The following is a 25,906-nucleotide window of genomic DNA, read 5'->3' as shown; positions in this document are numbered from 1 at the left end:
TAAGTTTTGCATATCTTCTCTAACTTCAATGGGGTCGGATGAAATTTATAGCACGAGTTTGGAAGGAATAGTAAAGGAAACTAATACTTATCGAACCTTCCTATGTATGAGCTCCAGTCTTGGCACTTCACATTCATCAGCTTATCGATCGCTCAGAAGCCCAGGAGGCAGAATCAGACAGCCCTCCATCTGACACTCAGGTGCATTAAGATTTGGGGCAAATCCCTCTAACTTCAGAATTGCCCTCTGTACAAAACTGGGTGTGCCCAGAGAAAGATCGACTGAGATAATGCATGCAAAAGTTGAGCACCCTGACTCGCAGGGAGCAAATGCTCAGAGGACAGCTGTCCCAGGAACCCCAGCTAGGCAACGCCAGTGACAGAAGGTGCCTACAGGGCTGCCTATTTCCTGGAGGAAGGAGGATTTAAATGTAGGAGTCAAGTGGAGACTGCAGTTTAAGAAACCATTACCATGGATGTCGTTGGCTATATGGCAGTTTGTCTTTAAGTGGTGTACTAAGCCATTTTCCCATTGTTAGAGCTCACTTCTGGAACATATAATAGGTTGTAATGATGCCTCAATTAGCTAGAATTATTTGGTATTGCAGAGATGTAGCATTCTGGTTAGAAGTATTCTTCAGATTACTGAAATTTAATTAAATCCCTAAATACTCAATTTTAAGATTTTATGGAAATCATACCTCTCTTCTATAATTCCAAATGAGAATTCTGATCGTTCTAAATAAAATTCACAGCCAGAGGGTACGATACTGAGGAGCAAAAAAATGGTAAAAACATTCTCAGGATTTGTATTCTGAATCATCAGTTTTGCAATTGTTCTTAGCATTATGATATTTAAGCAATTGAAAAATTTATATTTTGGTGACTGCCTGTGGCTCTACAAAGATTTCTCACTTTAAGCAAAAACAAAACAACAACAAATTTTACACCAATAAGAAAAATCTATGCCTTAAATTGCATTCTCTGGATAAATGTTTTGAGATGTCTTTAATAATAAAATATTCTAAATACTGAATATTTTATTTTATGAGTGACCATGGCAATCACACACACACAGGTAAATAGTTGGCAAACAAACTGTCCTTAATTTGCACAAAAATGGTCTGAAACTGACCAGAAGAGAAGGTGACAAGCACTGTTAAAAGAGATACTTAAGGGTATAGACTAAAATCGGGATTTTCTGAAAAACCGGAGAATTCTTTAGTAATATAATTTTCAGGTACTTTATGAAATATATGTTATCAATAATCTATAGCTTTCAATGATCTTTCTGATAGTGAATCAGAAACAAAACATGCCATTAAAATAAACAGTATTTGCTTATGCAAACCCTGTTGTTTTTCAAAGGGTGTGGAGCAGGAGCTAGAAAATGAAACTTTATTGTCATTTATTTTTATTTTATTTAGAACCACTTATATTGTCTCAAGTTCCCATTAAGGCATTGCTTAGCATTTTTATTTAACTCAACATATGTAAAAGTATTTAAGAGCCCTTTCTGAGCCTTCATCTTATGTAATACAGACATTTAATATGGTACTGATTCTTGGACATCTGTGATATGCAGATGCCCATTTCCTATAAAACTTATCACAAAGTTACTGGACCACTATTGCCCTTTACTTTTTGACAAATAATAGTAGAAACCCATCTGTGAAGTGGCTTGTCTTTCAATACTTCAAGGGCTACTGTGATGAGGAACACATATCACTCCCAACTCACATATACGCTCACCCACCCCTCCACTCACTTGCCCACTCATTCATTCATTCATTCATTCATTCATTCATTCATTCATGCAACAGGTGCCAGCCACTGGGGATCAAAGATGAATAAGACACTCTTCCTTCTCACAGAACAGCAGAGGAAACGCACAGGAAACAGACTATGGACACCACACGATGAGAATCTAACTGAGCAATCACCAAGAGCAATGAGCAACACGGAGGATGAAACTATTCATTCCACTTTGGAAACGGGTCAATCTTCATGGAGAGTCGCACGCACAACCAGAGCCTGAATGAGCAGAAATGAACAGGAGAGGAGGGCATGCTGCAAGCAGCGTGAACAACGATGGGAAAGAAGGCAATGGCTGTGGCCAACTGAACGGGTGGGTGTCACCGGGGGAAGGTGGGGGGCAGAGGCCTGAGTCGGGGTGCTGCAGCCTGAGGGTGGAGGGCCTTGAGGGTGCTACAGGACTGGTCTGTACTCAATAGGCATGGGCAACCTGTGCCAAACTTGAAAATGTTTAAATCTTAAACTTTTTAACTAAAATAAAAAGGGAAAGTTGTCTGTTTTGTTTAGTACAAGGTGTTGTTACAGAGTGTTGCTTGTACAATGATAATTAGACATATTTAATATCTATCTGTAGTGTTACAGAAAGGCTGCCAAGGTATCCCTTACCTTCTAGAGGTTTAGAGTCTAAAATGGCTGTTTTCCCACCAAAACCCCACAGCAACTCTCTCTTTTACTTCACGGCTCTCCACTGAGCACATCTTTTACTTCTGATCAGTTGTCCTGTGACTGTAAATGAGTTCCCTCCTTGGGCTTCCAACCACCCCTGATATTTCCATGCTGGTTGACCGATGTGGGGCTTTATCTTTTGGGCTAATTCTAGTCTCTGTCTTTCCTTACCTCCTTCTTTCTTCCCCTTTCGTCATCAGTCTCCTTTCACAAAATGTATACTTCAAACTTTTATACTGTAAAACACAGGCAGGCATATTTTATTTTACTTTATTATTTATTTATTTATTTTTTGTGCTCACTCACATGTGGGAGCTAAGAGAGAAAGAAGGCAGGAAAGAAAGACCACAGTAGTGTCATGATCCAACAGAGGGAGGGAACATTCCTAGGGCTACAAATTGGAGTTGAGGGGAGAGGGGGAAGGGGACGGAGGTTGAAGGATAATTGGGAGGGGGAAAAGGGTAAAAAAGTAATTTCTGGTAATGGATATGCCCCCAGTATGAAGCTGGCCCCCACATCATGGGTAGAAGGGGGGACAATCAGCTTTTCATCTCATGAATATTCTTAATAAAAAAACCCAGTCATATATCATGCAACATATTTTACTTTACATGTACCTTAGATTACGTATAACAGCCTACAATTTGGTTGAATCAGTGACACACTTTGAAAGTGCCTTCTATACACAGGCAGCATGACCTGCCAAGCTGATGAGTGGGCAGTCCTTACCTCATTCAGTCAGATCACCCAGTGGCCTGCCTGCCACCGACAGGCCATGCAGCAAGGGCCCACTGCGTGGAGATACATCACACTGCTCCGTGAACAATATATGACAATCGGTTCACAGTCTAATGAAAGCAAAGCTTCCTTTACTAGCCCACAACATGTTCATCCTTTTGGCCCTAAGAAGAAATTTAACTGCAATTTGCTGATTTATGCTGCTGCTTTCTACAGAGAGCAAAAAGACACAATGGCTTGAAACAAGCCTCAGAAGTTCCCGTTTTTAGTTATAACAGCTGGATACTCTGTGGACAGACACCTCTATCATGCACGACTCAAAAAGCTATTGGGGTCAGAGTAATTTAAGGGTACTTCCAAAAGTTCATGGAAAGATTCAAGTTATCTTTCTGTTCTATTTTTCCACAAACTTTTTTTTTTTTTTCCTTTTTTGTCTTTTTTTACTGACCAGTAACGGGATCGCAACCCTCGGTGTTACACCTGCACCGCGCTCAGCCAGTGAGCGGGAACTGGTCTCCACATGGGATCTGAACCCTCGGTGGGAGCACCGCCGCTCTCCCAAGCGGCGCACTCTCCAGTGCGCCACCAGGCCGGCCCTCCACAAACTTTTTAAAGTACCCTTGTAGCTGGTCTTTTTCAGTGGCAAAATGCAAGAGAATGTGTAGGTCTAGTGGCTGAAATTTCTCAGTCTTTAACTCAGGATAGAGTGAGTCAGCATTCTGTTTGTAGAGTGGCCTGAATGCAGTGGGTTGTGCTTACTGAGCGCCTTTTATTATACAGTGTGTGTGAAGCCCGCAGGCGGTAGACGCGCTCACGGAGACACACAAACCCTCTTCCACACTCCTCAGCCTGCAGTGTCTGTGCAGCTAGACAGTCTCACCACGCTGGCTGCTGGAAACACACTCACTGGCTGGGGGTGAAAAAAGCTGATGCAAAGGGCTCATTGCATTCATGTGTGTTAATGCCAAAGGTGGTATCCATCCCCACAATGCACATACACTTTTGTTACAGATGCTGGTTGTTTTATGAAAGAACCAACACCAGAGAGAAAACCAACCAACCAAAACCATAATCTGTTTACTGTGTGCTTCCGACACACAGGTGTGTTGGGTGAGGTTTGCGGTGGTTACAAGAGGGGTGGGATTTGAAGACCTCACTGTGGCTGTTACTGCCTTCTTCTCTGGGTGAGATTACAGAATGAGAAAAGAGATAAGAAAAAAACACATACAATGAGAGAAATCCAGAACTGGGGTTGTAAGTAAAACTTTATAGCATTCTAGATAAAATGGAATGTGGCCTGGTAGTTACCTCCAAGAGCACATGGAAGGAGATGGGTTTTCACCCAGTAAGGTAAATGCCATGCTACTAACTTGAAGATCCTTTAGGAGACAGGGCCCCAAAGTTCTGTTTTGTGATGAGCTTGCACTGGAACATAAATCAACACTGCTTCCTTCATAGAGAAAGTTTGCCATGAAACCACGTCAGCCGAATGAAACAACATGCATAGTGATGCAGCTGTTTACACTGCTGCTCAAGCCTTCTTTCTTTCCCAGCAACTGGCAACAAACACTGAGCTAACCAGCAGCCAGCCTGCATCTATGGGCCATGCTCGGGATAGCCTTGCCTTGGGAGGCAGCTGAGTCAAATGTGCATTTCTCTGGTGAGGAAATTAAGAGGCTTTCTTGAGGACACAGCCAGTTAGTGGCACAGCTAGGACTTCTCTCCTTTCTGCCGTCTTGGTGGAAAATTTACTTCCCCATGCTTTGCCACTTAGCAAAACAGTTAGCAAAAGGTTCCCTGGGATTAAATTAGAGAGCACAGTCAGGGATGCCAGTTTTACTATGTGGGTAAAGATCAGCACTTTGGACCTCAATCTAGATACAAAGAATAAAAAAATAAAAAATAAAAAAGACACAGCAATTTGTAGATGTAGAATTTTCTGTTAAAAATATTCAAAACGTGAATACAAATATTAAATTTTTAAAAAAGGGCTTTCAATCTAATTTTGAAAAATACAACTTTCATAAAATGTAGTGTCTTGGCATCATAACACTTAACACGAGTGAAGGGCTCACCCCCGTGGAAAAGTGCTAGAGTACAAGCATTTACTTGGTTTACCTTCCAGGTGACCCTGATGCTCTGAGATGAAATGGGCTCCAGGTGGACTTCCTGAGGTGGACCATCAGGAGCTGTAAGGACCAAAAACCCACAGGCAGGTTAGAACTGAGTTCCAGGGTAGACCAACACCTACACAACCATATGCAGGCTCGGAGGACAGCCCCTGTCTGTCACAGAGAAGCGTGTTGTCAGCAGTAGTGGGTAAAATCAATTTTGCAGAGTCACCGTGTACAAAGATTGCCCTGTATTTATTTGCCTTAAGGGAAAATGAATCTTGAGGACCTGCTATTGAATCTTCCTCCCAAGGCCTTTGACAACTGGATTAATCAACCCCAAGTTTGAGCAAGTTAAGGGATAAATAGGAAGTTGTAAAACAAAATGTCTTTGTGAAACTCTGTCTATGGTGTGGGTGGAAGATCCTTCTTTTCCCCTGAAAGTATGGTGAACTGATGTGGTGCTGGGGGTTGGGGTTCTTCAAGTTACTCAGAGCTTCTTGGGGCAACAAAAGGGGTATTCTGCCTTTGGATTTCTTCGATTGTGTTAGTTCTTTACACTTTCTAATTAAAAACTCTTGTGAGCCAGGGGCTCCAGCCACAGATGGTAAAAGCAAAGATGAAGAAGAAAAAGTGTCCAACTCACACAACCTACTTCCAATGGCTGTGTGATTAGTCAGGGAATCACTGAGAGACAATTTTAGTTGCATTCCAGTTAGAGTCAGTCAGCATGTATAGGAAATGTGCTGCTACTTGGTGCATAGTGAAGAAATAAGAGATCTAAAACATTTTTGCTGACCACCAGTTTATAATCTAATCAGAGCGATCGGATGCACAGCCAGAGAAAGACAACACAATACAGCATGCTCTCAGGTACCTCCTCAGAAGCAGAAGCAAACAGTAACATAAGAGTCAGAAGGAAGAGACACCTTTGGATTAAAAAATGATTTTGGATTGACTAATACTGAGATCACTGCTGAACTGCAAAAGAGAAATTTCTGTGAATGTAGAGATGCCAGTTTGCAGAAAACTGAGGCACACATGGGAGGTGAGAAAGCAGAACTGAGATTGGAGGTGCTCAATTTCCATGAATTCGGGCTTCAGGAAACACCTCTGGGTTTCAAGCCACTTCCCAGTGTCTCAATCCCCTCCTCTAGGCTCTCCCTTAGAAGAGAGTTACTGTTGCTTATTGCACCTATTTTTGGTACCAACAGAGGGAGATTGAGACCACAAGGGACAGACTTATGCAAATCCAGTGGCTGAGCATGCTCAGTAGGGAGTGATTATATAACACTAGTAGCCAAGCATGCTCAGTAGAGTTTATCCTTTGAATGACCTTCCACACAAGGCGCTAAAAAGCACAGAATACTCTTGAAAACGTTTGGTGCATATGGAAGAATTTGACCAATGAACATGTCCTAAAAAGAGACCAACTGAGCATATGCAAACCCATTACACAACCTGTTACATAACTGGGAACCACCCTCCCTTAGTTGAATATTCATTAAATAGCATAAATATGTATTAGATAGTGAAACTATAAAAGTGGAATCCTGGTAGGAGTTGCTCATTCTCTTGGGGCCAGCCTGCACTTCACCTGAGGTGTGTATTTCTTACTTTCTATATCAAAGTGCCTTTAGCAGGCTGCTGTTCACTCTGCAGTCAGCCTGCACTTTGTCTGCGAATGTGTATTTCTTTTGTATTAACTTTGGTGTGGGCCCTGCTCGGTCTCTGGAGCTATGCCACACTCTTTCTGTGAAATCTGTTTTTCTCATTTGTTACTTTAAACCTGTTCTCACTTTCTGCTGTGACTCTGCTCCTGAATTCTTTCCTGTGGTGGAACCAAGAACCTGGTAAGAGGATGGGCTAGGTTGAGGCCTATTATCAGGTACCCCTAGATCCTCTCCTCTGGTATCAGAAGTAGTGAATATAAACTAATCTTGAAGAGTTTGAAAGCGAAAGGAAAGGGTAAAGATACTTTAAAGATAAAGGGTAGCTTGTAGGAAGCATGATCAAGGAGAAGATGGTTTCCTGTTTTTCAAAGGAAGAGGAAGTTTTGAGCTGTACTATGATGTAGCGGCTAAGTTGAGGGGCATTGGAATCTTTCTGCCTGAGTTCAAATTCTGACTCTTTTACTTACTTGCGCTGTAGGCTTTTACAAGCTACTTAACTACTCTGTGACTCGGTTTCCTCTCTCTATAATGAGAAAATAGTATTTATATTATAAAAACAATGTGCCCAGTAAACATAACCAATTATAATAATATCATTATCATTTTATGTTTTTAAATAGAAGGAAGTAAAGGGAGAGTTTAATAACAAAAGAAGGGGTAAAGTTGAAGGAGCAACATCCTGGCAGAGCCTGGAGCAGGAGCCAAGGCTGTGGAGGGAGCAGGCGTGGGTGCAGATGCCTCCGGGACAGGAGCAGGGAGGCAGGGACGGGAGGCCTTAGGGGGACTGACTGGTTGAGGGAAGCAGGTTCAAACCTAGTTGTCTGTTTTCTCAACAAAATAATATGAGCCAAAGCCAGGAATGAGAATGCAATGGAAAGGAAAGAGTTGTGGCTTTAGGAACACAGTAATACTTGGGAATTTGCCAAGGTCTATGGAAAGACTGCACCCTGCCTCCTGGAGCACAGCTCACAGGAAGGGTGACTCAACTTTTGAGGACAGGGTTGAGAGGAGCCAGCCTGCAGGTGACAGGTCTGGAAGACACACTGACATGGTGCAGGGCCAGAGGGTGCTTGTCTGGTGGAGGTGAACATGGGACCACAGGCAGGTGGAAGTTATACTCGGATCACTGCTCAATGAGACTTAGATGCGATGGGTTGGCTGTGTTCACTGGGGAGGGCAGAGGAAGCTTACTCCACAGGCCAGGGAGGGGGACTGGGAGAGAATGGCAATGCTAAGTGCCATGACAGAAAGCTGGTTTTACAGAAAAGATGTTTACTATGATTTAGAAACAAACTTGAAGAGAAACAGCAATATTGTGGTATGTATATAGACAAAAAGTGGCGAGAGAGGAGGAAGGAGTCGGGTCTGTGTCTGCTTTGCTCCTACACAGTCTTGTTCACAGGCCTGCGAACGCTACCTCTGAAATCTGCTCTCCGTGGCCCTTGTGCTCTGCTTTCTCTAACAGGAGAGTTCTTACAGGGGCTCTCATAGCCTCTCACACTGACACCCTGCTCCAGCCCAGCCAATCTGCCTGGCACCACTTTCTATTTAGTTCCCTAACATTAATTCTGGTCTTTCCTTTACCTCTTTTAGGGGTCATGTCCTAGTGGCGACCACCAAGCCACTGCAGGAAGTGCCACAGGCTCTCCTGAGCTAGGGCAGTGAGGGGCCTCAGGCCTTGATCACATCCCCCAACACGTGCAACCAGCCCAGTGCTGACCACCGAGCCACAGCAAGAAGGGCCCCAGGTTCTCGAGCTGTGGTGGTGGGGGGTGAGGGTTTTTGTCACACCCCTATGACATCTGCACCCAGCCCAACAATGACCAAACCACCACTGGAAGCCCCCCGGTCTCCCTTGTGGGGATGAGGGGGGTGCCACATGTCTCAACCCTGCTCCTCCTCCTTCCTCTTTCTTCCATCACATTTCCTTCCCCTTTCCCCTCTCCCCCTCCCTCCCAACTGCTCTGCAATACCCAAGAATGTTAAAAAAAAATAATATTAATTGAATTACATTTTCTTTTAAAAAATAAAAATAAATAAAATAAAATAAGATAAAATGAAATAAAATAAAGAGGGCATGGCCCCAGAGTGCACCTCACACTTCTCCCCCATGGTAATGACTTTCCACTCCTGGGACTGTGCCCTGCTTTCCTCGCCACATTTTAGTTATGCACACTCCCCAATGCACCCTGGCTCTTAGCCTCCTCCAACATCTCAGCGGAACCAAAGCACATGTGGCCCCCTGAGCGGATCTCAGCCTTTGCCGTCAGGTTTCTTCTCTCTCCATCAGTTTCCTGCCCATGCCTGTGAGCCCCCACAGCAGTTTATCCCCACCTGGGCTTGGGGACCTGTCACTAGTGTTGTGCATACATTGCACATCAGTCTTTGCATGTCTCTCGCCCCCCAGTAGACTCCAAGCTATGTGGCATCAGAAACCATGCTTCGAAGGGGTAAAGTAATTTGAACATGCTGAAACAGTGAGCATACATCCCTCCTGCAGCAGGTTGTGGGGACAGCTGTTTATCTGGGGTACTCTTGGGTTTATTAATTCCCCAAGTGAAAAGGTTCTGCTAGCATTGAAATTAATTTCCAGCACAGTAACCGAGGAGAGACTAGCATCCAGCTAACTGTGATAATTATTGGTAAAGCTCTGCCCCTAAGTGCTACTCACAGGGTCAAGCCCTTTATGCAAGAAACTTTTACTATTAGATCCAATGAAAACCTGTGGAATGGATTTCTCTCTCACACTGATAATTCTGTGGTCATTGAGAAGCATGTGGTTCCTCCATAAAAATCCTTCTTCAAAAGTTATTTTGTGGTCTGACAGCTAAACTAATGCTTGGTTATTTTAATTTAATTGTACTCAATCAAATTGGATAGGATTCCAGTTTGTTTAAGAACTGGAGGCAATGTCAGGAAACTGCCTCATCCTGAATCCTTTAGGTGTGTCCCAGCCTTTTCAGGAGATGGTGGACAACAGTCACAGCCTTTGTCTTCTTGTTGAGTTATATTCATAATTAAAATAAAGGTACTACTATAGTGTTTACAAAAATGTTCTTGATTCTGCTAGAAAATATAAGATCCATGATGCAATCATGAATCTGGGACAATTGGCTTTTTCAATCTGTCATTTTATGAAGGTCCCCACTGACGCGGAGAGGGGGACAGTCCCTGTCTCAGGCACAGACTTGACGATTTTTAAGAACATAATACCTTTATTACTTAGCCTACCAGTACTTCAGTAGTTTGTTAATAATTCATTTATTGGTCTGCCTATTCTCTGAAGTGAATGCATTTGGATCTTTACTCTCTTAAAAAATAAAGTGATAGAAAAAATCCAAACAAACCAAAAGAATATAATCAATGTACACACGTTAGAGCTGGGCCCAATATAATTGGAAAGGTTTTTTGCTTTCTTGTTTGCTTACAAAGGGCACTATATTTTCTACATTACGTTCTAAAACATTCTAAGAAAAACTTTTAAATTATACAAAAAATTAGTATTCTTTCAGAATTTTAGTGCTTTCCGTACAGATCTTAAGCCATAATTTTTTTCATAGGCTCTCATTTCATTGCAAATGGTTTCTGTGAAATTATAGTCCAAAGCAGATTTAATTCATACTACTAAAAATATTGAGAATCAGCCATTAAGTATATGCATTTATTTAATTAAATTTGAAACTATATTTGACACCTCAGTGGGAACCACTGTCAAATTTTGATCTCTTGTTTTATTAGGGAATTTATAGTAGGCCTACTATGTGCCAGGTCCTAAACTAGGCAAAACCTGGATACAAAAGTGGGTATAAAAATAAAAAAGAAGTGAGGAGCAACTGCATGATTTCAGGACCCCATATTCATCTGCAATAGAAGTTAGGTGGGTGAGAGGCATGCTCTTTTTGGGGTAAAGAGACTAAGACAATGTTTTGTAAAAATCAAAATAAAATAAGGAATACCTAACGCCCAGATGGGGAAAGGCTGAATTCATTGCTATTTATTAAATAAAAAGCTCATTCATTTAAATTATTTATTTATTGAGCACTTATTATGTGCCAAACCCTGTTCTACGTGGCGAGGAGACAGTTCTGAACAAAACAGAAAACTCCTGACCTTGTGGGAAGAGACTAAAAACAGACCATAAACAAAATAAACCAACAACGCATACAGTACATTGGGTGGTGATACATGCCATTTTTAAAAACTAGAGTGTTCAGGGAAGGAGGAGATCAAGCATGTCAGAGTGGGCAGTGGGCTGCAATTTAATAGGGTGCTCAGGATAGGAATTACCGAGAAGATGATATGCAAGCAAAGATTTGAAAGTAGTAAGGGAGAAGAGGAAAGGTCATTTCAAACCATTCCAGAACACGCCAGGATAGCCGGCAGGTGTATTCTCTGTGCATATGAGGAACAGCAAAGAGGCCAATGATTTCTTTAGGTTTAATTTACAAAGTTTCTCCAAACCACAGATGGACAGGAATGGCAATGAACTATCGAAGCAGATTGCTGAAGGCTTCACAGGTGTGGGCGCGCCTGGTTCTTCTCTCTGGATGGATGCTGTGCATTTGACTCTCTCGTTGACAGTATACCAATGCCACACTTGTCCCTAATGTGCACCGCTATCCCCGTGCTTATTTTACATGTTCATGCCATCAGCCCTCACTATATCCTCTTCTCCTCATCTCCAGCTCAGCACACAGAAAACTCTTCTTTCAGGTCAGAGCTGCAGCTCTGGAATGTCATAGAAGATGACACAAGGACACCCAGGGCAGATCCATTGGAAACCCAATGACTCTGTGTTGTAAACCTTCCATAATGCAGATCAGATCTTCCCGTTCTCTGATGGGTTGTGAAAATTCAGTGGTTTTTCGATGAGTTCCTGCCTAATTGAACTTCCATGTTCTATGCACAGATTCATAATGCAAATGATGAAAGGATCAGCCACCTCAAACTCGGTCACAAGGCACTAAGTGACACGTGACATTCAGGGTGCAGCTGCTAATGGGGAAGTTGGTCTTTGGTGAGGGTCAGATGAGGATGTGACTTGCTGATCCATGTCAAAGGGACCTGGTGAGTCAGGCAGACTTTTGGCCCATTAAGAGCTGATCTCATTAACTCTGACAGTGTCTCCACTTATTCTCTTGACTTCTCTTTTTGGGAGGCCAAGGGTTGTTAGGGGGAGTTGAGAAGAGTGTGCTAAATGATGTGGTTTCTGCTACATGGCTTTTCTGTGGGGTCAAGTATATTAAAGTGGTAATGATAAATGCATTTGTGCACTTTAACATTAAAAAAACCCACAAAAAACAAAAAACAAACAAAAACCCCCCTCAGTATTGCGGCACTGGAACAATGTTATTTTCCAGCATTAGGTAGGGTCTCTATGTAAATGGAAGAGATTTCTCCTTCACTAAACTTTGCAATGGGCACAGCAGGGATCCAAAACTGAAATTCCCATGGTAATGAGACCTAAATCAGAGATCTGCAAACGTTTTCTGTAGAGGGCCGGATAGTAACTATTTTAGGCTTTTTGGGTTACACACAGTCTCTGTCACGTCACATTTTCTTCTTTTAAAATGTAAGAACTATTCACAACTCTAAGTTTGTATGTGAGATCTGGTCCACAGGCTGTATAGTTTGCTGACCTCTACTTGAAAGGAGGTTAGGAACGATGGCTAATGAAAGACAACCTAAAGGGTAACTGCAACATAGTTTACTCCGTCTGGCTGCTGCCAAGCAGGAACTCAAGAGCAAATAAAAATGTACATTTTGATCTGAAATGTCCAGATTTAAAATATTGACACTTGATGCAAAAGTCTTGCACAACATTAGGCAGACCCAAACCAAACACATCTGCAGGTTTGATCCGCTGTGGGCTATGGTTCATGACCTGGGACATGCCCCATTTCAGCAAGACGGGATTCGGGAACCTCAGGCTCAGGTGCTTGCCACAGCTGGCAGATGGAGATCTGAAGGGTGGGTCTTATTCCTTTGTCTTTCTTCAATCTTCCAGCCCTACCCTTTTGCCTTTGTCTACTTTTCTTTATGAAGCCTTTGTCTTAGTCCTTTTGAGCTGCTATGATAAGAAACACTAAACTGGTGGCTTATAAACAAGAGAAATTTATTTCTTTCAGAAATTTATTTCTATAGGCTGGAAAGTCCAAGATCAAGACACCAGCAGATTTGGTGTCCGGTGAGGGCTCCCTCTTCTAGTTCACAGATAGTACCTTCTCCCCACGTCCTCACCTGGTAGAAGGAGCAAGCAAGCTCCACTGGATCTGTTTTACAAGGGCATTAATTTAATTCATGAGGGTGGAGCCTTTATGAAGTAATTAGGTCATAAAGGCTGGGGATTAGGTTTCGACATATGAATTTTGGAGGGACACAAACATATAGACTATAGTGTCCTTTAAAATCTCAGTGTGGGTTTAACTCCCAGCATATGCTCTCGTCCCACACACTGCTTATTGTTAGGCCCATTCTAAAGACAATCCTTTGAGACACATTTATAACTATTTATCCCACACATACTGAGCAATCTCCCTTATTTCAGACACACACAAGGGATAGAAATATGAGGAGCATATAGCCCCTCATGCCAGAGACTTGGGCATTACATTATGGTAAAAATGAGGGGGTCTACAGATTCCAGAAGCTTCCATCTGAGGATTCTCACTGCTTGAAGGATGATCTTTTATTTAGGGGAAAAAGAAACAGTAACAATAAAGAAAGGTCATCTCAAGATGGCTATAGTTCCTAAAAAGACGGGCCTTTGGGCCCTCTTCCAGCCACTGCCAGCGACTCTACTGAGGGTGTCTAAAATGACTTTTTCATTTCAGTCATGTAAACCTATGCAGCAAGACAAAGACAGGTTCTATTTTGCACTTTCCTTTGCTGGAGGCTGTTCTCTTCCTTGCATTTTACCTTAGCTCATCTGCATACAAAATGAGAGTGGCCATTGGGGCTGCTGCAGCCTGCACCCAGGTAAAATCCAAAAGACTGGCCCAGGAGCCAACAAGGCAGCAGCTTCATCCGGTTTGCAGAGATGCCAGGCAGCTGCCCTGCAGACCGGCACCCTGGGGGCTGTTCACCTGGCCTCCTGGCTGGGAGAGATGCTGCCATGGCAACGTCCAGCTGCATGGAGGACACAGGAAACGAAAGGAAAAGCCACAGCAGCAGCATTAATGATGGCAATCAGAACAGCAGCTGCAAAATCACTCCTGGAAAAACGTGGTTGCCCTAAGAAGTTGTCAAGATGGGGCAGGATCAGAAAGGGGGTGAAAAGGAAAGGAGAAGGTTGAGCAGGGAGTCAAAAATTGCATGTTGGGTTGAAGGATGGGGGCAGCTTATTCTCCCACATAATGAAATCCCAGGAAGTTAGTGGGTTGTTTAAATAAACTTAATAAGATTCTGTTTTTGCAGGAGCATCTTAACACTCATTTTCCAGTTATTTCTGAGACATGCAAAGTACATGTAGAACATGGAAATGCTTCTGCAAATGACCAAATGTATCTGTGTGAGGAGAAGAAAGGCACTGTCATGTGCTTCGGCAGATGACGATAAGGAAGAGAGTATCCAAGCATCAGAGATGACTCACCCCCAACGCTTAAGCAAAAAGGCATTCAGTCACCCACTCCTGAAACAGTTTTCAAAAACTAATGTCTCTCAGCATTGAGAAATGGGCACTCCTCTGTAGTTCAGGAAAAATTGTACATTTTAACCTATTCTCTTGAGGGCTATATTGACTACACCTATCAACAGAATTAAAATGTTATATTTGATTTGACTCAGCAATTATACTTGGAATTTAACATAAAAAATCTTAGAAATGGTAAAAGATATACAAGGATGTTCATTACAGTGGTGTTTATACTAATAAAAACTTGAAAACAAGTGACATGTCTAACAATATTGGGTCTGTTAAATAAATGGCGGTAGATGCCATTACAAATTGTAGAAAAGTATTTAAAAGATACGTGTACAAACTCAATGTTAATGAGGTAACCGAGAAGGAGATGGTGGTTAGTAAGTCGGGAATGACCCCAGTGAGAGCTGAAACAAGTCTCCAGTCACGGGGGATGATGATCACTTTACTCTTGGTGATGGAAATGGGGATCTGAGATAAGCTTCCACCTGCACCACAACAGGGAGTGGCTGATCAGCTCTGACTGCTGGAAGGAAAAGAAAAGGTAGGTTGTGGGCTGCATACTCCTTTCCCTCCAAGAAATGAGACAGGCATTAATTAGCTTCTTACCTTTTCCCCTCAGAGTAGACCAAAGGCATGACTTCCTCCCCTCCTGCTAGGAGGTAAGCTGACAATCAGCATCCTGTGACCACTGCCTGATTGCTCAGTCCTCTACAAACCAGCAATGTCCTGCCAGTAACCAACCACATGTAGACCACAGTGTTAAGGGGTTGCGTGTACACTTGTGCATGTGCACATGTGGTGGCTCAGTGTGCATACACATGTGTGTGAGTGATGAAACAGGTTAAAACATGATTTAGCAGGTTGTAGGAGCAGGTTCCTAGTTTAGCTCTAGGTGGGAGAATGATGGAAGCTGTTTTGCCTTCTTCAAAAATCCTTATTTCAATCTCCTAAATTTTCAATGCTGAATATGAAATACTTTGTAACAGGAGGAGGAGCAATAAAGCTTATTATAAAGATATTATACTATTATAAAAATATTATAAACATTATAAAAATATTTCTCATCAGGAATGTCTCTACTGAGTATTGTTTCTAGCTAATAAAATAATCTGTACCCCCCTTTCTTCCCCCATGAAGAAGGCACTCGTGCCATTAGCTAAGTGTTCCTTGTTCATTCCACACTAGACCTCACGGGTCTCATGCAAAAAATGCCCGCATGATTCTCTTATCAACCTGGGTTCCATGCATCCAAGCAAAGGAGTTGTAAAGTAGTGTGACTCTTTGAATCTGGCCAAGTTGTTAGCTTCATATGTCTTTAAGTCTTGGATATGAGAACCTGGCACTGAGTCCTACTGAGGAGAAGTGCCTTCCAAGCGGGAGGCAGGGCACTGCCTGTGATTTCCACTGGCTCAGCCCTGGGGGGCAGCACCGAAGCCCCCCACGAGAGCCCACCTACCTGCCTCGTCTGCCGTGATGGTGAGCTCGTTGCTGGGCTCGCTCTTGCCAATCCGGTTCTTGGCGTACATGCGGATGCTGTAGGTGGAGGAAGGGTGGATATCAATGATGGTGGCCGAGTTCAGCTGAGGGGAAACATCTTTGGTTCTCTGAGCAGAATCCCAGGAGTCTTTGGGGTTTTGTTTTTCAAAAAAGAAGAGATAGAGATGTGAGTTTTTTCCCTCTGCTTTTGAAAGTTCACAAGTAGGAATTTAAAAAAAAAAAAGAAAAAAGAAAGGAGAGAACGAAAAATGACAGCCAAAGTGAATTCTCAATGCAATGTTCACTGTTTTCCGGCAGAGTTGGCCATCAAAGGGGACGCAACATCACACACTCATTATCCACACTGTGGGGACAAGGGGCAGCAGGCAAGCCGAGGGAGCACAGAACAGTGACAGGGAGATAATGGAACAGAAATACAGCTGGTGGGACCCGTGCCCGTGGAGTGGGAAACAGCTGCTTGTACCCTCATTGTGCAGGACAATAAAGCCAGTATGGTACGGACATTCCCCACTCCCCCGACACCCCTAGTTTTACAAAGAATTTGAAAACGAGCAAAACCTCTAGCCACGTTAGCTCCTTTCTTCCTCAAACAGAAATGATAAAAATGAAATAATCCCATACAATCCAATCTCCATTTCCAGTATAAACACTGTTTACCAAGCATATTTCTCAACTCTAATTTTAAATCATTTAGTCTCAAATCATTATTTTTCAACCACAGCTAGTTTTAACAAAAGCACCTGTGTGAAGTTATTGACTCTGTGACAGTTTGTACCTGGTGACTTTAGGGTTTCATCAAAGGATGAGGATCTCAGTAAAGGGTTCTTATATCAATAGAATATGGGAAGTTGCAGATTGGGGACAGGTGGTGAAAAGCTAGTGTTGCTTGTATAACAAAGAAGCCCTGAGACAGTGGATGGAGATGATCCACTGTGTCCTTGTCTGTGGTGCCGTCACACTTGCAAGTCTCTAAAGGGTATTCTGTGTTTCCTACTGGGTTCTAAGCCCCCTGAGGGCAGAGGCCACAGTCACCCTACTCAGTCTTGTATCCCTGGTGCTAGCACAGTGCCTGGCACATAGCAGACAAACCATAAACATGTGGCTAATAGACAAACAGGTAAATGGCAAGTGCACAGACCTCTGAGTCTTGGGAATGGTGCCACTGCCATGTCATCTTAGTGATGCTGAGGAAGCTGATCTGTCCAGAAGTGAACAAAAAATGCAAGGCACTTTCTGGACTTGAAGAAAAAATTTGCGGCTTAAAGACAGCTTTCGAGTGCTCTAACTTCTCAGGCAAAGAAGCATAATAGAAACCGACAATTAATATTGCATATAAAAGAAAAAGCATCTTTTGAGTCAAGAAGAGCAGAGATGGTGGCATGTCATGGAAGAGAAGATGTGGCAAAAAAAATCAGATGCTGGAAGGGATGAGGAATGTTGTTCAACAGATTCAACAGATTTTCAGTGATGGAATGACACAGAATCACGATCTTCATCCTGCAGAGGAAAAGCCAGGCCTTCTGGAGAAGACACTGGGCACAATGGGAAGAACTCCAGGCACTGTGGGACACAGAGACAGACACTTGCTAAGTAGCCCCAGGAGGAAGTGGGCGCTGTGGGGAGTAATGGCTCGGCTCAGGAATACAGAGGTTTCTGGAACTGAAAAGGCCAGAGAAGACACCACCATCTTCCCTGGAGAATGTGTCTGAAGGTGACTGAGAGCCAGAAGAGGGAGGGGACAGCCCCCTGTCAGTCTAGTTGCTGGGACCCCCAGCATCCGTCCACTGCAGGTTCTTTTAACCCAGTCCACACCTCCTCAGTATAGTACCCTTGTTACACAATCTCCCAGTGGGACGTGTAAACCCTCCTTGAAGGTACACTTGCCCTCTGCCTCTAACAACCACCCTCCACTCTCTTCACTGGGCCAGAAGACCTGTTGTGAATCCCATGCCTGTCCCCCGTCCATGGCTTTGCCCCAACACCCGCATTCACACCTGCCGCCTTGGCTCTGGGATTCCCATGCATACGTTTCTCTCGCGATGTACTCCTAACAGTCCCTTCATTGTGTTCACAGTACATTCTTACTGGCTCTAGGTGTATTTCAGTCTGCAATTTCATCTTCCTATCAAGGCACTGTGTTAGGCATTTTACAAAGGTGACTTCTGCAGTCCCTAAATCTGTGGGCACACTGGGAACACCGTGGAACTTTTTGACAACTGTGTTTTCAGACCTACTAAATCAGAATCTCTGGGGAATGGTGCCCAGAAACCTGTGCTTTTAAAAAGCTTCACTGTCCAGGTCATTCTGATAGACAGCTAAAGTTTGGACAAAGTGTTTTATTTGATTGAATCCTTAAACGTCCTGCTGAGGTAGGGGTTTTTATTTTCATTGTTGAGGTCAAGAAACTCAGGCCCTGTCACATAGCCGATAAGAAGTGGGACTGGGATTTGATCTCACCTGTGTTATCCCCAAGCTCAAGGTCATTTTCCTATAGCAAATGACCTTCACATATTCTCTGAGGACACCTAATGAGACTGGAGTTCAATCTTTCCAGACACCTGCTGAAAGTATCCTATGCTTAGAAGAAGACCTTGAGACAAGCCCCGACTTGGCTTACTGGTGAGAAGGTGCCATGAGGAGAAATAGTTCGGTCACATACAAGGGAGGGGAACTTCGGCCAAGAATTATTGTAACACCTGCGGTTTCTGAGGAAGACCAGGAGGGCTGTACAAGGTCACACCTGTAGCCTGCTTTAGAAAGGAGCTGTCAGAAGCATTCATTGAAAAAGGAGGCAGGATTCCGTGGCTGCTCCAGAGGGCCAGTGGGAGAAGAGACCAGGGAAGTTCAGAGTCCCACACCTGCCTCTGCAATTCCCATGAGGAGCCCACGTGCTTGTTCTGGGTGCTCGCTGGGAGCTCAGGGGGTTAGATGCCCCAAGTCTGGAGGAGAGCAGATCATCAAGGACAAATGTAAGAGGGCAGACTTGGTCTGCAGAAGGGCTGTTAGAGGCCAAGGACCAGAACGACTGAGAGTGACTGACAGTTCTGGAGACAGAATTACAAAAAAGGCTTAAAAATTAAGAGTTAGTGCAGAGAAGGACCAGGCCGACTGCACTGGCTAACAGGAGGGAGGCAGACGGAGACAGGAGCCCCTTTCCCTCTGTCTTCTTCTCCATCAAGGATAATAGTCCTTGTGTATAATTAAAATGGGGTCAGGAAGTCTGAGAGAGGAGAAGGGCATGAAGAGACATCCACCCACCTGCTAAAGAGAGTTTGTGCTTCCTGGCCTGGATGGGTACATTCCAGGATGCGAGGGAGCTTTTCAAGGGACTGAAGCCCATTCAAAGATCTGTGAGGCATGTGGAGAGGGGAGAGGCACCAGGAGAACAGACATGGGGACGTGGCTGGCTGTGTTCCAAAGAAGGGGAGGGAAGGAGGTGGGTGTAACAGACTACAGGCTGATGAGCCGGAGGGTCACCAGGACCGGATGCTGGAAGGGATTGTTAAAGGGGCTCTTGGTGTCATGTAGAGGAGAAGCTGTGGTCACTAGGAACCAGGTAATGTAGTAACCAAAGCAACCCGTGCAATTGCAGAATAGGAAGAGAAGAGGAATATTTAAAACGAGGGCGGCATACCTCCACCGTGTTTGTGCCTGGTCAGACGACACCTTGGGTATCGCCACTGGGCATGGCCAGGGTGGGAGGGTCAGGAGATGGCTGGAGGAGATACCAGTAAAGGGTCTTGGGAATTTTAATTTTTCCTGGCAAACCAAGGGAAGTCATCTGTCTTCAAATCCTGAAGGGGTATCTTTTGGCCAAAGCGTTTAAAGGTGGGAAGAGGGCCATTGGAAGAAGGCCAGGAAGGTCTATTTTGGTGTAATAAATGTAAGAACTTGTAGCAGTCACAGGACAGGCCAAAGACAGGACTGTGCTTCCTCATGACTCATGAGTTCCTGTTTCTGGGATTATTCAAACATAGACTGAAAGGTCACTTGCAGGAGCTCTCTTTGTTAAAAACGTGAAGTGCTTTAATACACCAATAATATATTGCTTTCTTAGCAAATTAAAAGAGGTAGTGGAAAGCATCTTTTGGGGATGATTCCTTCATTGCCTAAAACAGTATTTGAGAGTCAAGAATTCACTTAATATTCATGATGAGTCTAGTACGTACACCAGGCAGTGCGCATAGTGCAGGGACATAGTGCAGGGCTTGCCAGATGCAGTCCCTGCCTTCAGGGGTCACTAGGGCCCTCCTCGGGAATGGGGAACTTCCCAGTAGGGGGCAGGTATTAAATAAACAGTCAGAAGCCCACCAAGTGTTCCAAACATACAGGGTGCTATAAGTAGAGAAGGGGAGTGGTTAGTCAGGGAAGGCTTCCTGGAAGAAGTGGCATTTAAGCTATGATTTGAAGGATCAGTTTTCCATGTACTCAGCCTATAAATTGTACTCACTTAAATTATGGTTATACTTTTTATACACCAAAAACTTATTGAGGAAGCAAGTAATACATGAAAATGCCAACTAACACACCTTTTATAGCACTGAGTACAGTTGTTATCTGCTGTCAGAATAGCTCCTTCCTCCCAGGTCATTCACACTAAAAGTGATGGAGGTACTGGGGGGCCCTGGTGGAGACCTTGGCCATGGGGTTGGACCTGCCTGCCCCATGGGCTTTTCTAAAATAACTCTCCTGGGCTCATTCCCACCCTTAAACTGCCTTGCTCCAGGGCTGCATAAACATCTTCTCCACACAGTTGTTCTTGTCTCTGGTTGCTGGTAGAATGTGAAGGATAGAAAAATATCCCTCAGTCCTGACTCTACCCAGCTTTATAGATAAGGAGCTTTCTTATTCTGGTTATGTAGAACCTGAGAAATTTGTACATTTAAAGACATTGTTGGTAATAAAGATGATTCCTGGATGATTTCAATGGCATGTAAATTAAGTGCAGCAAATATTTACTGCACAATCTACATGTCAGCCATTGTTCTAGGTGCTGGGGATCTAGGCAAAATCAGAGCCCTGTCTTTGGGAAACTTATGGGACTGTGGGGAGATAAGTGAAGGTTTTTGAAGGTTGTACAAGTAGTTTAACTAACACAGGTGGTATAGAGGTATTTTACTTGTAAGCATTTTCATACATGATTGAGCAACATGGAAAGCGACCACTTATTAGGTGCTGACTGTGCAGTCAGTGGGTTAATTGTTTTACGTATTCTCTTCCTAAAGTGTTTCTGCCAAATTTCCACTGAGGGCCTTTCATGTTGGGTGCAGAGACAGGTTTTGGAGAAATGGGCTGGGGGAAAATAGACCTTCTAGGCACAGGGTGTGGAATATACTAAAACGCATATGTACTTCACAGGGCCTGGTTTTTCAAAGCCTTGCAGTTTCAAATATTGACCTTGTGGAGGATTGGAAATTTTCCTCAGGCTATAAAGTCTCTGTTGCATGATAAGAATTGTGACACAGCAAGGTTGCTGGCTCAAAGACAGATTAGTTACTGCTTGATATGTATAGATAGTGGAAAATTTCTGGAGGGAGAGGAATGTTTGCTAAGATCAAGCTGTTGTTGATAGGACCACTTAATTGTCTACTGGAATGTCATCTGGCTTGTTTCACTGAAAGTTACCAGCCTATATTGTCAAACTATAATCCCACTTATGTCTCTTCCTGTGACTTCCTGTTCTGGAAAATAAATGCAGGAAGAGAACCCCAATTCAGGGTTAATTTCCTGAGGAAGGATTGCCTCTCGCTGGAGGGTCCCAGGGAAGTTAACCACTTTGGGGCTTCTCACTGCTCAGAAGAGATGGGCTTTGAGTAATCATTTGCGTCTCCATCACCCAGGGAAAGTGGGGTGACAAATCTGTGGGGGGCGAAACAACACGAAGCAACAACAGGGAGTCCCAAGGAGCTTCCAGTCTGGTTGAGATGAGATACATTTATCAGTATGTTAATCCATAACCACAGGGACAGGTATATGACAACATGTAATGGCACCTGCCAAGTATAAANTAAGAATTGTGACACAGCAAGGTTGCTGGCTCAAAGACAGATTAGTTACTGCTTGATATGTATAGATAGTGGAAAATTTCTGGAGGGAGAGGAATGTTTGCTAAGATCAAGCTGTTGTTGATAGGACCACTTAATTGTCTACTGGAATGTCATCTGGCTTGTTTCACTGAAAGTTACCAGCCCATATTGTCAAACTATAATCCCACTTATGTCTCTTCCTGTGACTTCCTGTTCTGGAAAATAAATGTAGGAAGAGAACCCCAATTCAGGGTTAATTTCCTGAGGAAGGATTGCCTCTCGCTGGAGAGTCCCAGGGAAGTTAACCACTTTGGGGCTTCTCACTGCTCAGAAGAGATGGGCTTTGAGTAATCATTTGCATCTCCATCACCCAGGGGAAGTGGGGTGACAAATCCGTGGGGGGCGAAACAACACAAAGCAACAACAGGGAGTCCCAAGGAGCTTCCAGTCTGGTTGAGATGAGATACATTTATCAGTACGTTAATCCATAACCACAGGGACAGGTATATGACAACATGTAATGGCACCTGCCAAGTATAAAAGGGAGAGGAAGTCATGTGAGCACATGTAAAGTGGGATCTAAGGACAGGTGGTGACCGTGTGGTCCAGGGAAGGGGGGCCTTCCAGCCAGAGGGCAGCCTGTGGCCTGGGAGGGCTCCTCTCCTCAGCCCTTGGAGGTAGATGTGGTGGTGTCCCACTTCACAGATGAGAGTGGCAGAAGGCACCCAGCTGGTAGGACACAGGCCCTGCAGCAGATCTGGCACAGGCTGGACCCCAAACCCCCTTCCTGAGCCATGGATGTCCCCAGCATCTACCAGTGGCTTGTCCTCCCTGAAGACAGCAGAGACACTGCTCCATTACGAGAGGCTCCCTGTGTGCTCCAGTGCCAAAGGGCATGGGTGGCCCGCAGCCATGCGGCTTGGTGTGCATACCCGTTGTTCTTGGTCTCTAGCTGTGGCTCTGAGGCAGCGAGCTCAGCCACCTGTCTTTCTCACAGGCATTTCCAATCTAGCAAGTCTTGGACACTAGTTCTCCTGATCGGATCCATCTTCTTTCTAACCCCCAAATTCTACTTTCCCAAATTCCTTACTAGGCACCCTGTGGCATCTCTGTGGTCCCACCTTACACCACCATCTGGTCTGTCCCCGTATGAAATATTTCCTTTCTCCTGACCTGCCTTTTCCAGCTGCCTTGAGCTTGATTTTTTACTACAGCTTCAGCTCAAAGGGTACTAAATTGGTCACCACGTGCATCTGTAGTAATGAACAGTGCCCAGAAAGTGAAAAATAAGGCTGCTTTGTGGCCGCTAAGAATCTTACTAACCCTTCTCACCCTGACGGGGCTCTAATTCCTCATCTCTTTTATGAGACACAGTAAATATTTTGACTAGAAGCCACGGCAGTAATATTCTACCCTCGGCTTGAAGGATCATAAAGTTCAAAGTGGCCCTGGCAGTATCCCTTTGTGGTCACCCATAGCACACCTGCAGTGGCCCAGCCTGGCGGAGCACTCTGGGTGCAGCAGAAGGCTGTGGCACTGCAGGGGGTGGCTGCAAAGTGAGCAGCAGCTCTGCTTTCTCTGCACAAACCACCACTGCACAGCTCCCACACACACCAGCAAGGAACTGCCCAGCCCAACATGCCACACACAGGTCATAGGACAGGGGCTCCCATGCACTCACGCCCCTGGGGACAGGGAGGTGAAGAGGAGCAGATAAGGTAGAAAAGGTGGCACCAGGGGCCTGGCTCTGTGGGCAGCTGCCCGCCTGCCAATGCATGGCCGGAATGGTGGAGAGGCCAGAGGGAAGCAAGACTGAGGTCCTGGCGGGCTCAAAAGGAAAGAGCAGAGCTTGATGCAAAACTCCATCCACCCCCACTTGGGGAAGCCCAGAGGGACTTCGTGCGAGAAAGTAGCCCAACTGCCAGAAAATGCTCCCGTGAGTCGAGGTGTGTTCTCACAGGTAAAGAGAATACAGAAGAAGAAAAATAAAGGATTTTTCAAAGGGGAAACAGAGCTGGAGGAAATAAAGGACTTACCTGATTTGTTTTTGCATTCAATATCATAGCCCGTGATGGGGCTGTTTCCATCAAACCCCATGGTCCACCTGAGCGTGATTGTGCGTGCTTTGACATCTTTGATCTCAATTTCGGGAGGGTCTGGAGGCTCTGTGCCATCAACAGAAAGACCCCGGGTTAGTGCAGACAGAGGTCAGACATGTAAAACTCCTGGAAACGCTGACTATGACTCACAAATGACTTGTTAGTATTAGATAATGACAGATGCTTTTTTGGCGAAGCAATTTTTTTCTTGATCATATTTAGGGAGGAGAAATTCCATTTTTCCAAGACATCCAACTTTCATAGCACTTGCACAACTGGGCCAAACCTGGAGCATATAAATGTCACTATGCTAGTTTGGACCTCTAACTCAAAACATATTTTGACACCATATGTTAAACTTCCTTTTTCATTCTGATCGTCTGCAATATGGATTCTTTGAACTGAGCAAAGAAAGTGGACCACTGAGCTGCTGTGCACTCGGCAAGAGTACCATTGCCTTGTCATGTGACTCAAGTCCCTTAAGAACTTTGCTCCCTGTGTTTTGGGGCTGCATTTTGCATAGTATAGTCACAGGCACTGCAAAATACCATGGTTGCACTGACTTTGTACATGTTCAAACTTTTCTGAGAATTAGGAAATGTTACACTGCAGGCTGAGGCCACGCAGACGCAAAAGCTGGGCACATGCTTCCTGTCCTGCAATGACTGTATCCTTTCCCTTATGTGTCTTCTTCCTACCTTGCACTGTGAGCTGAATTATTCCACGGTCCTCCCCATAAGAATTGATTGCATGGCAGGAGAAGAAGCCAGAATCTTCTCTCACAGTTGGCAAAATCTATGTGTAAAACAGAAAGAAATTCATCTCATTCAGTAGTGTGGAGCTGGAGAAAAACCGAAGTAGCTTTTGGCTGTAAAATTCCCTCTCTGCTCATTCACCCCTCCCGCCATTCCCAGCATGCATATATACACACTCACAAACACAGACACACACACCCATCCCCCCACACATTCATTCACTCACACACACACAACTCTCGCATGTACCCTCTGGGGGCAAATTGTTCCAGTGCAATTATAAATGTGCACATGGATAGGTTCGATGTATATTATCTGCGTCAACTGCCAGCTCATTAGAATGGATGTGTCATTTATGTAGGATGTCATGGTCAGGTTGATGTATATTCCACATATACATTTTTTCCCCTCATGGTATGCCTTTAGAACATCCACAGCAGCTGTCCCTAAAGAAACCAATGTACACATATTGCAGTCAGATGGCCCAGCACAGCTCTCATCAGACTTCTGCTCTAGAAGGGCTCCAGGACTGGACCCACGTGAGAGGACTGATACAAGTGTTTGAAACACAGGGCTTCCCCACCCCCAATTCCCCCTCCCCTCAATAATAAAAGCATCTTTTAGGTAACTAACAATAGTGCTAAAAAAAAGAGAGAATACAACTTTTTTCTAGCTTTTGTGATCCTTTATAAATGACAGATATTTTTTTTTCATTTTTACATTGGAGTTTTCCAAAGAAGCAAAATATTTTTCATTATAATATGTTTTGTCTCAAAGCTCATCCCATATTTTTATAGGAAGTTAAAACATGCACATGGTATAGGCTGCCATCCCTGCAGGATTAACTGCCAGTAAAGACTCCTATTCCTCACTTTCTTTTTTTTT

At 44.1% G+C, this 25,906-nt stretch overlaps 1 protein-coding gene across 1 annotated transcript in view; it reads right to left on the bottom strand.

Moving 5' to 3' along the window:
- Positions 1-25,906, bottom strand: part of DSCAM (Down syndrome cell adhesion molecule) — a 237,084-nt gene that overhangs the window by 127,735 nt on the left and 83,443 nt on the right. The window contains exons 4-7 of the mRNA XM_008577256.1: positions 24,965-25,061; positions 24,204-24,332; positions 16,101-16,268; positions 5,337-5,407 (exon numbers count right to left, since the gene is read on the bottom strand). Coding sequence (XP_008575478.1) covers positions 5,337-5,407; positions 16,101-16,268; positions 24,204-24,332; positions 24,965-25,061 — 465 coding nt within the window. The remainder of the gene's footprint in view (positions 1-5,336; positions 5,408-16,100; positions 16,269-24,203; positions 24,333-24,964; positions 25,062-25,906) is intronic.

The sequence above is a fragment of the Galeopterus variegatus genome, unplaced genomic scaffold, assembly GCF_000696425.1.
Source record: "Galeopterus variegatus unplaced genomic scaffold, G_variegatus-3.0.2 Scaffold1470, whole genome shotgun sequence".
Taxonomy (NCBI): domain Eukaryota; kingdom Metazoa; phylum Chordata; class Mammalia; order Dermoptera; family Cynocephalidae; genus Galeopterus; species Galeopterus variegatus.
Note: the sequence above shows the minus strand (reverse complement) of the source record. Positions and strands in the feature narration are given on the sequence as shown.